We start from the raw sequence: 15,030 nt of genomic DNA on the forward strand, positions 1-15,030 counted from the left end.
GTCTGATCACTTGGAGTTCCAAGACATTGATCGGTAGTCTGGACCTTTCCAGTGTCCAGATCCCCAGAGCAGAATGCTTGCTGAGGACGCCTCTCCCAACTGGACAGGCTGGCATCCGTGGTGACCACTGTCCAATACAAGGGGAGGAAGGATTTGCCCAGCCGAATCGCCAGAAAACGAAGCCACCATATCAGGAACACGTTCGTTCCCCGACTCAGCCGGATCTGATTGTCCAGAGACTTCGGAGTCTTATCCCATTTGGCCAGAATCTCCCTTTGCAGGGACCTTGTATAGAACTGTGCAAATGGAAGCTCCTTGAAGGCAGACACCATCAGGCCCAGCACCCGCATGCAAGTCCGGAGTGATGACCATCTGCTGGACAGCAGGAGACAAACTGCAGCCTGCAATTTTTGGAATTTGCTAAGGCCTGAGGCCAGAGTCAGTACCAGATAGTCCAGCTTTGTGGACGGAACCAGCGGAGACTTCTGAAAATTCAGAATCCAGCCGAACTCCCGCAGAGTTCATATTGTTATCTCAAGGTTTTCCACAAGAGCAGTAGGAGACTCCGCTCGCAGAAAGAGATCGTCCAAGTAGCCCAGCACTGCGATCCCCCGTTGGCGTAACAAAGCGAGCACCGGGGCTAACACTTTTGTGAAGACCCGAGGAGCCAAGGCAAGACCAAAAGGTAACGACACAAACTGATAATGTTCCTCTCCCACGGCAAAGCAGAGAAAACGCTGGTGACTGGCACATATTGGAATGTAAAGGTAGCCATCCTTGATGTTGATAGAGGGAAATCCCACTGGACACAGGTATGCCACCACCTTGTGAATGGACTCTATTTGGAACTTCTGCACCCGCACAAAGCAGTTCATCGCCTTGAGGTCCAGGATTGGACACGCCTTCCTTCCTGGGAACTGTAAACAGGTTTGCGTAAAAACCCTGAAAATGTTCCGAAGTCGGAACCGGGACGATCACCACAACAGGTCTTGTACCGCCTCAAACAGATCCTGTAAGCGGTCCGGGGACAGGTGCAAGTTGGAAAGAAAGAACCTTGCCGGGGGACAAGAGCGAAACTCACCTGTCTTGTACCAGGGAAGTCCACGGGTCCGGAAACCAGCGAAGACATCCCCCCACCCCTGATACGGGTGAGTGCGCACCTTCATGCAGAAGGAGCCTTATCCACAAGTCTGGAGAAGCGAGCTTTCGATTTGCCAGACCAGGTTCGTTTGGATCCTCCAGAGGAGGCCCTGAAAGGCCTCGAGCCCTTGTCAGTCGACCCTGAGGGACGAAAAAACTTCTTATGAGCCAAGAAGGAAGGCCCACATCTTCAGCGAGGTTCCTTGCCCTTAGTAGCCTGCAGAAGAAAGGTACTCTTTCCCCCGTGAGATATTTTATGATGTCATCTAGGGTAGCGCCAAGCAGGCAATCTCCTTAAAAGGGAAAAATCATTCAAGGCCTTTTAAGAAGTCTGGTCCGCAGACCAGCATGTGAGCCAAAAGACACGCCAAAGGACCACTGCATCCAAAGGAGGCATCACAGTTAAACTGCAGCCCCTGGACCAGCTGGTCTGCCAGGTCAGCAAAAGCAGGGGGGAGCGGTTCTCCATCCAGGTCACGATGTAAAAGCTTAGCCCACTCGGTCGAAGTTTGGGACACCAGGGAAATGGTGAATACTGGCCTCAGTGCCAAACCAGCCAGAGTGTACATATTGCGCCCTTCCTGTCAGCCGGGTCCTAAACCTCTTGCCGACCGCCCACCATGGTATTACTGCGGCAGGGCAGCACGGCTGCGCAAAATCACGTAGATCTACGTGATTTTGTGGACGAGGTCCGTTTAGACACAGCAGGAGGCGGGCCGAGGGAGCAGCGCCTGCGATTGCCGTTGGCCTTCCGCTATCATCAGAGAAACTGACAGAAGACCCGCCTGCTTATGTAAACATAGTAGGCGAGTCTTCTGTCAGACAGGCAGGGAGGGATCAGGAATTTCAGCTAAGCTTAAACCCCCCAATCTGTGCCTGTCACAGAACCATCCCCCCCCCCCCCCTCTCCACAGTTAGTAAGCATTGTTAGGCATACATTAACCCCTTTGATCACGCCCAGTGTTAACCCCTTTCCCTGCCAGTGTCATTTATACAGTAACATATTTGCATATGTTGCATATTTTTTTAGCACGGATTACTGTATTGTCACTGGTCCCAAAAAAGTGTCAAAAATGTCAGTTAGGGCCCCGATCTGTCTGCCGCAATGTCGTAGTTGCAGTCCCACTAAAAAACGCTGATCGCCGCCATTACTAAAATATAAATAAAAATTCCAAAAATCTATCCAGTAGTTTGTAAACGCAATAACTTTTGCGCAAGCCAATTAAATTACGCTTTTTGGGATTTTTTTTACCAAAAATATGTAGCAGAATACAAATTGGCCTGAACTGACAAAAATTATTAAAAAGATTTTTAAAATGTTTTACTTGGGAATGTTTTATAGCAGAAAGTAAAAAATATGGCGTTTATGGCACCAAAAGAAAGCTCTATTTGTGGGGAAAAAAGGACATCAACTGTATTTGGGTACAGCGTCGCACGACCGCGCAATTTTTTGTTACATTAACGCAGTGCCAAAGCACAAAAAATGGACTGGTCATTAAGGGTGTAAAACCTTCCGGAGCTGAAGTGGTTAAAGGCCAGGAACTCTTCAACCGGAATCATGGTTGCCTTGTTCAATCTGGAAAGCGGAGGGTCCACTTCTTAATAAGGGACTCCTCATAGAGGTAATGCCTAGTAAAGCGCTTAGGGGCCCCAAGGGAATGCTTTGGTCGTTCGCACTCTTTAGTGACAATTCTGTCAAAATAGGAGGGGAAAAGAAATACCTTTGCCGCGCCGGATGGCTTTTGAGTGCCAAAGGGAACCTGCGCCTCAGTCGCAGCTGTGTCCTCCATCTTCTAAGTCTAACGCACAGGTACAAGCAGTGCTTCCACCAGCCTCCCTTGCGCGGTTTCAGATGTGGAGGAATCATCCTCACTATCAGAGGATTCCGGGTGTGTGGTTGCAGACACAGCAGGATGACCCACGTCCGCGGCGGCCGATCAGATTCAGGATTTGAGGAGACAGATAGGGCAGGGGAAGGCGGGGGTGCTTTTTGCTAGCCCGTCGCCTGAAAGCCACCTCCACCTGGGACACGAAAGACTCCAGGACCGCAGTCAGTCCATGGATGGATGGTTGGGACCCGAGGGCCCCGCAGCCTCAGAGAGGGGATCAGGTGGGCAGATGTGCTCCAAAGACTCCATGAGTCACCAGGGGAACCCCACAAAACAGGTGTAAAACACTGCAAGGGATACCCCCACCGCGCTGGCAGCAACACCTAGTCGCCAGGCACAGAGTACCAAGCGATCCTCAGCAGAGAGGGAGAGAACCTCACCAGACTCACCACCCAGAAGAAACAGGCACCTGCAGCCACCAAAATAATAAGTAATAAAAGGATCCAGGAGTCAACACAAGGGGATGAGGAGAGGCTCCCATTGCCTAAATCACCGCCCACAGGGCTCCACTGTCATGGCCACTGCTATTTTCATTGGAAAACCACCGCAAAATGGCCCCTTGACTACAAAAACATGGCCGTTGTACATAGAAACACACAGGCTACAACAAAGTGGTGGCCCTGTGCAGCACCACAAGGCTTCCAGGGACCCAGTAAGAATACCTTGGCCCTTAGAGACAGACCCAGGCAGGAAAAGGGGCCCTGGCAGGAGCCCCCACCAGGTACAACCCCCTACCCGCACGGCCGATTGTCCAGTCCCCGACGGCGCACCCCCTTCCCCCATCGCCAATATAGCGCCCTGCCCCCACCCTGAGAGGTGGACCAGACCACCAAAACAGGCCCAGCATAAGTGGCGGGGGGGGTGCCTGACGGGAAGGAGGGGAACCTGGGGTTCTGACTGTCCCAAGAAGGGGCCCACGTCCACCCTAAAACCCTCCACGGAGAGAGGGGGGTAAGCTACTCACCATACCAGGAACCGGGTGGGCACCGCTACAGACAGAACTCCTCTCCATCGAAATGGGGGGCTGCCAGCCAGGAGGAACGCTGCGACATGGTTGTATGCGACCTCACGAGGCATTTAACTCGCAGGCCAGTCCCGGTCCAGTGGGGCTATGTCGCAGCCGGCCTAGCGCAGAGCTGAGGTCTGCGCTCGCTCACTGGGCAGATGGGGGTGACCGCTGGATCTAGATTATGCAGCCTGTCGCCCAGTCCGGCAGTTGATATGTAGATTTCACAGGAAAAATCCAGGAGAAAAAAAAATTTGTCTAAAAAAGAAAAAAATTTGCAAAGACCATAGATCCCAGCAAGAAACTAGGTCCTTACTCCAGACTAGGCAGAAAAAAAAGTGGAGTACCCATAGTAGGGAAGAGGGAGTATACCCCCTGGGACTGCCAATAGGCGTAGCCAGACTTTTTCTCTGCCTAGTTTCCTACTCCTGTAGGGGGCAGTAGAGCTGTGTCCGTCAATGAACGAAAGAGGAATGGAATGATAAAAATGTCATATGTGTACAGTGTTGCATGACCGCGCAATTTATTCAAAGTGTGACAACGCTGAAAGCTGAAAATTGGACTGGACAGGAAGTGGGGTGAAAGTGCCTAATAGGCAAATGGTTAAAAAAAAAAAAAACAACTCCGAACTTTTTTAGCTGGCTCCTATATCCAATGGAAATTCCTCAAGCCCTGGTCTATGGGACACAGCATGGCTCACTCCTCCCGCCCACTCCCTCCTTACTTGCTGTAAATGAGAGCAGCAGAGAGAGACCAGGGAGAGCAACTGTTCTCGGGCACATAGCTGGATCGAGATCGGGCTCAGATAAGTATTGGGGGGGGGGGGCTGAGGGGGGAGCTGCACACTAAAGGTTTTTACCTTCATGCACAGAATGCATGCAAACCACTCTATTGGTCAGTAAGGTCATCCATTACGGGGCCAATAGGAAGGTCAAAACATAGAAAAAAGTAGGACCAGTATGTATCTGGCCGTAGGAAACTACAGATATACTCAGAAGTCTGCAGGAGTCATGCATGCACCTGCAATCTGCTGATTGCAGGTGCAATGCTTTCCAGGCTCCAAATAAAAAAAATAATAAATGCAGATTTTTTTTACCTGCAAAAAGATGTGCATTTATTATTGTTTCTAAACAGGTAAACGTATCCTTTAATTGCAAAATTTTGTAACAGGTTTACATTACATGAAATTGTTTGTCTGAACTACTATCAGAACTCACACAAAAAAAATAAAAACATAAATTGTAATTCAACTAGATTACAATATGACTACAAAATGTCCTTGCAGCTAATTAACACCAATACACAAATGCCATCTTTCACAAGGAAGAGTTTAAAATGGCGGGTGTTAGGCTTATATTACCTGATGCGGCTGTGCAGTGAAAGTGCTGCCACTCTGACCAACCAATGAGACTGGGAACATGCTCATAACCCCCTGTAACACTGGCTGAACAGGGGAGGCAAGAATGATTGTAGAGCCTAGGAAAAAGGAAACATACATGAACATCTAGCTGACTAATATGTCAAACTAAAAAACAATATTCTAAGGACCAAACTCTAATTTCTTAATGTTATTTTGCATTCTTTTAAAAATAAAACAAATAAAATCTATGCACTGACCTAGTCAAATATAGGAGCAGCCATGACCAATTTCTTTTAGCAGACCTAATTAAAGACAGCTTGACCTTGACTGCAGAGAGCCCTAGGCCTATACTTCCCATTGGCCCTAACCAAGCGATCGTATTGCCAAAATAGACACAGACTGATTCCCCCTCATTCTGCACATGTGTACTGTTCACTCTTGCAATAAAGCTTGTTCAATACCAATGATCAAGAAGCAAGCTAGTAGATTGTTACTTTTAGAAAGCAGATCCTGACAATTTGGTTTAGCCCACAAACTATCTACCAGGAGTCTTATCAATCACATATGCCAGTCCGGAGCATAAAGGACAACATGATTACCCTTCTTTTTAACCCTGTGAAGCCAGGGGAAGTAGTAGTTTAAGGGAAGAAAAGGCACAAATCAGGTTATACTACTGATCCCTGTACCTGGGGATTCTGTTTGTTCTTGAACCTGAAAGCCAAGAGGTCCATGTCTGGTGTTACCCACCTGGGACAGAGAACATGGAATACATCTTAGTGTAGGGACAACTCTCCCGTGGTCAAGGCTTCTGGCAAAGATAGTTTGCCTAGCAAATGTCTATCTGTGGGACGTACATTGGGACAATGCGTAAGGTGAGAGAGGAAGCGTGAAGTTCTGCCCAGGACAGGATCTGATCTAGCTCTGCAGTGAGGCTTCAGTTTCCTACCTGGCTGATTTACTCCACCAATGTGACCTTGTCCGACTAAATCTGGATGGCATGACTTGACTCAAGATGGGGCGGATTACCCCTTTGGGTTTGGATATGGTACACAGGTTGGGGTAACACTGTTTTGCCCACAGGAAATAGGATAAACACTTTGACCAGAAGACTTGAGAGGTCTCAGTGGAGATCTGCCAATCTGTGTGTTGACACAAGAAGGTTGGAGGTGAAAAACCTGAGTAGAGGGCAGGGAGCAAAAATCCAGTTTGCTCCTGGAATACAAGCTTCTGGACCCAATAGTAGGGGGATGCAGGCTGTGAAAGTCACCACAAAAGGTTAAAGCAATAGTAAACTTTTGCAGAAACAACAACAAATCCAGGAGTAAAAGCACTTTTTTAGTATATTAGGGTAGGGCAAGAACCTCCTCTGTCAACTTTTTATTTCTGGCAGTGTCCCTTTTACAGATTTTCCCTCACGTCCTGTCTGGTAATATAGTTTGTCATTGGGAGAGAAGGTGAAGGTAAATCTCTCTAAAGAGCCCCAGATATATCAGTAAAAACAGGCAGGGGTTCTAATCTTTCTGTGCTCTAAAATAAAGTAAGCCCCTGGGTCCTGTACTAATGATTGGGATTAGGGACTCCCGGTTTTCGGGTCACCTAATTGCTGTTATTGCCTACCACAGTGATCAGTCACTGTGCAGCCCACCTATGAGTTTATTTCTTTTCTGAATGGATACATTCCTCTTCCTTGCAGCAGAGAAAGAAGTAAACAAAACAGAAGTGGGTAAAAAAAGAAGAAAAAATTAAAGAAAAGAAAATTGCTAAATCAACGTTTGACCTAGGTCAGGGGCAAGGTTAATATTAAGTTCAAAGTAAGGGTCAAAGGTCGGGCTCAGTACATTTTGGGTAGGATATTTTTCTTTTTAAACAAAAATTTTTTTTAAATTAGAATTATGCTTGCTTCACACTGCCGTGAACGGAAAGTCACACAATCTCATTGTGGCTTGCTTGCGACTTCATTAACAGAAGTCAATGCAAGTCTTGATGAAGTCACCCCAAAGTAATGCAGGAAACTTTTTTAAGGCCGCTGCTACTTGATTAGAATGGTTCCATTGCAGTTAATTGTAATACGACTTGTCACGTGAACTCGAATTTGCATGACAAGTTGCGGCAGTATGAACCGACCCTTAGAGTCAATGCGTTTTAGGTAGGATACAAAAAAGAAAAAAAAAAAAGAAAAAATGCACCATTGTTTCTGGGCCCTACTACAGGTAAATACAACAAATATTATACATCCTGCAGGAGCAGGAGAATTTAATTTAGAGGTTTCTTTGGTGGCAAATCATGGTAATAGCGAAAAATATACAGCCAAATAAAAAAAATATATATATATTTTGGGCTAGCTTTTCTTTGAGAATAAAAAAAAATTCAGGAGATATTTGTGCAATATTGTTTTGTGGCAATATGTTACCATTTGCCACAAAAAGAAAGCCCTAAAAAAAAACAAAGATATTATCCACCTGGATACACAGTTGCAATGATGTACAGTTTGACTAAAAAATATCAAAGTTGCTAAATTGTATTCAGGCATCAAGATTTGTTTTACCCTCAGTTACTAAGAGGTTAAGCCAAAAAATGAAGGTCCCTAGAGCCGGGCTTTAAATCCCCATCATACAAAAAAATGTTTTTGTTTTTTTTTTAATACAGCCCCTGGGTTATGGAGTCTCATCACTTGTCAATTTCTGCAGAAAGAATTGTGCAGTTAATTATGCAGGGGAGAAACTCACCTTGAGAAAGTTTTGGCGATATGGCCTGTCCAATGGTGTACATGCTGCCAGGTCGAGGAGGAGTTTGGAAAAGACCTGCTTGTTTCTGGCTGCTTTTAGGAGCTGAACTATTTGACACCATCATGATGTTGGGCTGTTTGGTTGGAACATTACTTGTAACACATGAGCTAATAAAAAGACTATTGGAGGGTGCGAACGTTGAACCTGAGGTTGGCATCAGTTGTATGACACTACCATCTGCGGTAGCAGACGTCCCAGAGACAGCATAAACAGTACCATCTCCATTTGGAATTTTAATGGTGTTAATTGAACCATCACTAGATGTAGCTAGCAGCTGACATTGTTCTCCCACAACAGAAGACTCCATAAAATCTCCAGAAGAACCATTTTGTGACGGGGCAACCCTTCTAATTTCTTGACTTTTTACTAAAGGTGACAATATAATAGTTGGATAATTTTCTTCATGAATGCTTCTGACAGCATTATGTAATTCTGCCTCTTCTGGAAGGTCTTCGGCGATTAAGTTGAGAGTAATAATAGTGGAGGGATCTACAGCTGCCTGGCTGCTACTAGGTACAGTAATTTCAGATTCAATCTCAGGAATCAGGCTGTTCTGCTCATGGCATGGAGAAGGTGCAACATTCACAGTGGGCCTTTGCAATTCTGTGTCCTTTTCAACAGATTTTCCAGGGTCATTTTCCTTCTCTTGCTTATCTTTCGCATCATTACAAAGTTTATTCAAAGGACTTATTTTTGAGGCCTCAACTGGCTGATGATCCTTCTCGTTTTGTGCACCAGAACAATTGAGGGCTGGAGTTGGATCTAACAAGGTGTTACCCTGGGGAGCAATTGTAGATGGCTGTGAAATTGCTAAGCTCTTATTAGCCACTTGTTCTTCTTGTAACTTATCTGATAGCTTCTCATTGGTGACTCCCTCTGATGGTCCATCATTTTCTTTGCCCTTTGAACAGATATCTGTTGGTCCAGATTTCTCAGGGCTTACGGAGGCCTGTGGTAAGACGTCCTCTACAATGAAGCAGCAATCATCCGTACCTTCATTTGTTAGAGAAATATTCTCCATTTCAACATCCGGGGGTTGTGTGTAGGATGTCTCCAATACAGTCCGATGCGAGTCCTTGCTGCTCTTCATTATTGCCTCACTATCAGAACTCTCTAAGCAGATGACTAAATCAGAAGACTGTGTGTGAACCTTAGGACTCCCTAAAGTGGTGGACTCATTTACACATGTTTGTTGCAAAGTGCTGTTGCTATCAGCTTTGTCCTTCAAAGGTGCCTCTATATCAGACTTGTTTAACAAGGAGTTATCCGTCTCGGTCTCCCCTAGGCAACCATCATTCTTATTTCTGGTCCGCTCTCTGGAATTTGCTGTAAAAGATTTAAAATAAGGAATAATACTTTCATAAAATATATATATCATTTTTCTTTAATGCTGTATACCTTTTAATTTCAAAAACTCAGCAAAAAGAGAATCCTCTGCATCAATAGCTGCGGATATTTAACAATGATTCTCAACTAAATTGCACAGCAGCCAATGTCTATTAAAAAGACTCTCCCTTTGCCTTTTCAGAGTATATTTCGGTTATATCATGTAATTTTATTATATTCTCAGGAGCATCCAACCTTCGGACCTTCCTGGGCCACATCGGAGGAGGAGGAATTGTCTTGGGACACACATAAAATATCCTAACAATAAGGATAACTAATGAGCAGAAAAATTTGGGCAGATCACAAGTTAACAATGCATTATATAGATAATGTTCCTGAGTAATTAACTTAAAAATTATTACAAAAAAGAATTGATTATAAAAGTAAAAAAAGAGGGCAGCATTAAACTAGTGGGATATCAGGCGCGGTTTTTGATAAACAAACGCATCAATATCTTGTTCGATGAATGTAATAGCAATTCTCAATGAGATCTTAAGCTACTCATCAGATATTCTGGTTACAATTTTGCCTTTTGTGTGCTTCATCCTTGAAAATAGTTAGTTACAAAATAAGTGCTGCCAAAAACTGATGATATGGATAAGGCGTGATTGTGAAAGTCCAGTAAAGAGAGACATTGTCAAACTTTCCTTCGGCCGCATGTGTTCGCTAAGTGTAAACTTTTTACAAAAAAACAAAATGGGATTTTTTACTTACCGTAAAATCCATTTCCCTGATGTTCGACGGACATAGCTCCTGGTATTCATAACCATTGAGTTATGCTGCCCCCTACAGGAGTAGGATACTAGGCAGAAAAAAAATTTCTACACCCATAGGCAGTCCCAGGGGGTATACTACTCTCGGCTATAGCCACTCAGTTTTGTAACAAGCAGGGTCAGGAGAATAATAACTCCACAGAGAGGTGGGTGCTGTGTCTGTCAATAAAAATCAGAGAAATGGATTTTACAGTAAACCAAAAATCCCAGTTTCTCTTTCGTTCATTGACGAACACAGCTCCTGGTAATCATAACAATTGGGATGTCCCAAAGAAGTGTTAAACATGAGAGGTGGGAACAACCAAAAAAATTTCCCAAGGCTAAATATTCGCCAACCAGGCAACAGGGGCTCAACCAAACAACCGGAGCCCACCTGAAAAAAAAAAAAAAAAATACACCCTCAAAGAGGATCAGGTCCTTTAAACAGCAGCCTGAAAAACCTTGCGGCCAAAAGGAAGCATCCACAGATACCAACACATCAACCTTCTAAAACTTTGTCACTGACGCCTGATGACAGAAGGCCCAGGAGGCACCAAGCGCCCTTGTAGTATGCGCCTTGACAGGGAAAGGAGGAACTTGATCCGTGATGGAATAGGCCTGAACCACCGTCTCTCTGATCCATCTGGAAATGGTCGCAGAGGAAGCGGACAACCCTTTTCGATGTCCATCCGTGAGCACAAATAGAGAGTCTGACTTCCTGAAAGACTCCATAGCTGCAAGGTACACCACAATTGCCCGGACCACATCCAAGGCATGCAAGCCAATTTCCTTCGGATGTTAAGGCCTGGGACACAAGGAAGGCAACACAATGTCTTAAATCAAATGAAAATCAGAGACAACCTTTGGAAGGAACGTCAAACAGGGCGAAGAACCACCTTACCCCTGTGAACCACCAGGTAAGGTGAACGACAGGATAACGCCTTCAGTTCCACTAAAAAGGAAACCTTCTGGGACAACGTAAGCAGGGGAATCTCTCGAATATTTTCAAAAGGAGACTTCTGCAGAGCTGAAAGCACCAAATTAAGATATCAAGGCGACAACGGAGCCCGCACTGTAGGAACCAAATGTCGGACACCCTGAACAAAGGTACGCACCAGGGAGTGTGTGGCCAAAGGTCATTGGAAGAAGACCACCAAAGCTGACACCTGGCCCCTGATGGTACTCAAGGCCAAGTTCTGTTAAACATAACCTTCCTTGAAGGAAAGTTAAGATCCGAGCCACCGAGAAGGAACCCTAAGAGACTCACACCACACAATGTACATCTTCCTAGAAGTTGATTTCCTAGCTTTCAACAGGGTAGGAATCATGACTCAAATAAACCCCTATCCTTCAGCACCTGGCGTTCAACAGCCAAACCGTCAAAGCCAGCAACTGTAAATCAGGATCGAAGATCGGTCCTTGGGACAGAATTTCCTCCCTGAGGAAATGAAGCCAAGAGAATGAAGAAGAGAAGAGAATGAAGCCAAGATATCAAGGACTCTCTCTTTCCTCTGACTCAGCCAGATCTGATTTTCCAGAGACTGCGGAGTCTTGTCCCATTTGGTCAGAATCTCCCTTTGCAGGGACCTTGTTTGGAACTATGCAAACAACGGAACCGAAGGTAGACCCCATCAGGCCCAGCACACGCATGCAAGTCCGGAGGGATGACCATTTGTTGGAAAGCAGGAGGCAAATTGCAGCCTGCAATTTCTGGAGTTTGTCCAGAGGAAGGAGCACTCTGGCTAAGGCAAGAGTCCAGAGTCAGGCCCAGATAGTCCAGCTTCATGGAATGAACCAGAGCAGACTTCTGAAGGTTCAGAATCCAGCCAAACTCCAGCAGAGTTTGTACTGTGATCTCCAGGTTGTCCACCAGAGCAGAGGGAGACTCCGCTCACAAAAGGAGATCATCCAGGTAGCCCAATACCACGATCCCCTGTTGGCGTAGAAAGGCTAGCACTGGGACTAACACTTTTGTGAAGACCTGAGCAGAGGCGAGACAAAAGGGTAACGCCACAAACTGATAATGCTCCTCTCCCACAGCAAAGCGGAGAAAACGCTGGTGACTGGCACATATTGGAATGTGAAGGTAGGCATTCTTGATATTGATAGGAGGTGAGGAAATCCCCGATGCAGGTATGCCACCACCGTTCAAATTGACTCCATTCTGAACCTCTGTACCCGCACAAAGCAGTTTAGTGCCTTGAGATCCAGGATTGGATGCACTTTGCCTTCCTTCCCGGGGGTCAGTGAACAGGTTTGAGTAAAATCCATGAAAACATTCCGAAGTCGGAACCGGGACAATCACCCCTTGTCTGGGGACAGGAACAAGTTGGAAGGAAAAAAAACCTTGCCGAGATACAACCCTCCGCACAGTCTATCGTCCGGTCACACCCCGCCCCCATCGTCAGTCAGCGCCCTGCCCAAACCCCTGGAAAGTGGCCAGACCACCCATACAGCCCCCAGCGTATGTGGAAGGGGAGAGGGGGAGGTAGAATGAGGGACTCGGCAAGGGAGGATGGTGCCTGCGGGAAGGAGGGGAACCCACGGGTCCGACCATCCCAAGGAGGGGGTCCACGTCCACCCACCATAGCAGGAACCAGGCGGGCACCGCTCCAGACAGAACCCCTTTCCATTGAAAAGGGTGGGCTGTCTGGCCAGGAGGAATGCTGCGACTTGGGCCGAGACCCGGTCGAATGCGACCCTCGGGAGGCGTTTAACTCACAGGCCAGCCCCCGTCTAGTGGGGCTATGTCACGGCCGACCTAGTGCAGACCTGAGGTCTGTGCGCACTTGCTGGCCAGACTGGGATGACCACTGGATCTAGTTATCCAGCCAGTCGCCCAGTCCGGCAGTTGATTGTAGATCTCACAGGAAAAGAATTTCCAACCTAAAAAATATTTGCCAGGACCAAAGAACCCAGCAAGGAACTAGGTCCTTTGGGCCACAGGTTGGGCACAAAAATAAATATAGAATGATATCGGCGCTCAAAAAACCTATCACTAAGCAGCTAGACACTCAGGTTCAAATACAAAACCAGTGGATAAACATGAAAATGAAAGTAAACAGTGTAGCGCTAAAAATAAAAAACTCTCATAAAATCCTCATATAAAATTCTCTCAGAAAAAGTTCATAAAAAAGTTCATAAAAAAGGTCAGGTAGAGATCCATGCAGACAGCCCTCAAGTGAGACACATAAGTGGTGCCAAGTGCAGATAGTAACATGAAAATCCTCACACTGCCCACCACCTTCCAAAGTGGCCTCTCCCCTCAGCTGGATAAAAACAGGCAACAGGATAAAAACTCTCTCCTCGGATGGAAATGCAAACCACTAGGACCAAAGACTCATGAGCCTGTGACACTTCCGGGCAAAATCTCCTCCACAGATAGTTAGTATGGGAAGCATGAGAAACAAAGGAAGCATGAGAAACAAAAACAGCCCATAGTGTAAACCAGATATGACTTTATTCAAAATTTTTTTCTTTAGATTTTGAATAAAGTCATATCAGGTTTACACTATGGGCTGTTTTTGTAGAGAATTTTATATGAGGATTTTATGAGAGTTTTTTATTTTTAGCGCTACACTGTTTACTTTCATTTTCACAGGTTGGGCACCCCTGTTCTACATGATAGAATATCATTTTTTACTTGTTTACTAAATTTGTATGTGGTTTTCTGAAGGTATTTATGGCGTGTTGAAATTGGATTAGCAAATATCTGACAACTCCTAAATAACTAAATAAGGATTTTAAGAGATCAGATTTTTAAAATGTCTGTAAACACTAGATCTGTTTTCCAGTATGTTTGGCATCATGCCTCACTGTACGGTTTGTTTTTGGGCATCTGCTGCAAAATTAATTTTCTTGAGATCCTTCCAGTAACACCACTTTCTGTTTCAGGCTGACAGCACTAAGCTATTCCCTTACAATTCGCAATGTCAGCCTGAGGTGCATGTTGTTTCAGTTGGCCACAGGGCTACGTATTAGGTCTGCAGTAGGCAAGCAAAGACCTGAGAGGCAGGTAGGTAAGTAACGGCTTTACATAATAATGAATTCCTTAAAAAAACTGTATACAGTGAGGCATGATACCAAACCTACTGAAAAAAGTGTAACATACACTTTAAAAAAAAAATTTCTATCATTATAAACAGATTTAAGGGTTATGGTTTATTGGATAAATAACACTCATTTCAGTACAGCGCTTCTACCAATCTACACACATTCAGTACCCATCATTCTCAGCTTTCCTCTGTCCCCAGGAAGGATCAGATAAATCACTTCCCACCTGTAGGACATCATAGGATGTCCTGGACTTTGAGTGGAGATACCAGGATGATGCCTGCAGCTACAAGCTTCATCTCAGTAGGTTTTTTTTACCTGAATGTCCCTTACCATTTCTATGGTCTACAAGTATTCTGTCACTCCTAGTTTTGCCAGGACGTAAACAAGCCATTGCTGGCTTGTGAAAGCATCTTATCAAACCGATCTCTGATTAGATGCATTTAAGAGCAGAGGAAAGATCTGGGGTCTAAAGGACCCTAGAGGTCTCGGTAAAGAATACCTGTCACTTCCCATGCCATTACAAGGGATATTGTTCATCCCTTGTGATAGCAATAAAAAAATTCAAGAGTGTGTGGGAAAAAAAGAAAAGAAATTACTGTATTTTCTGGCGTATAAGACTACTTTTGAACCTCAAAAAAATCCCCCAAAAATGGGG

General features: G+C 45.3%; 1 protein-coding gene across 2 annotated transcripts in view; it reads right to left on the reverse strand.

Annotated features, from left to right (window-relative positions):
- The window catches only part of NPAT (nuclear protein, coactivator of histone transcription), a 126,193-nt gene that overhangs the window by 26,253 nt on the left and 84,910 nt on the right, over positions 1 to 15,030 (reverse strand). For both annotated transcript variants that reach the window (XM_082248437.1, XM_082248436.1), the window contains exons 13-14: positions 8,122 to 9,507; positions 5,396 to 5,511 (exon numbers count right to left, since the gene is read on the reverse strand). In XM_082248437.1, coding sequence (XP_082104563.1) covers positions 5,396 to 5,511; positions 8,122 to 9,507 — 1,502 coding nt within the window. The remainder of the gene's footprint in view (positions 1 to 5,395; positions 5,512 to 8,121; positions 9,508 to 15,030) is intronic.

This window comes from Pelophylax lessonae (genome assembly GCF_965119305.1).
Source record: "Pelophylax lessonae genome assembly, chromosome: 2".
Classification (NCBI taxonomy): Eukaryota; Metazoa; Chordata; class Amphibia; order Anura; family Ranidae; genus Pelophylax; species Pelophylax lessonae.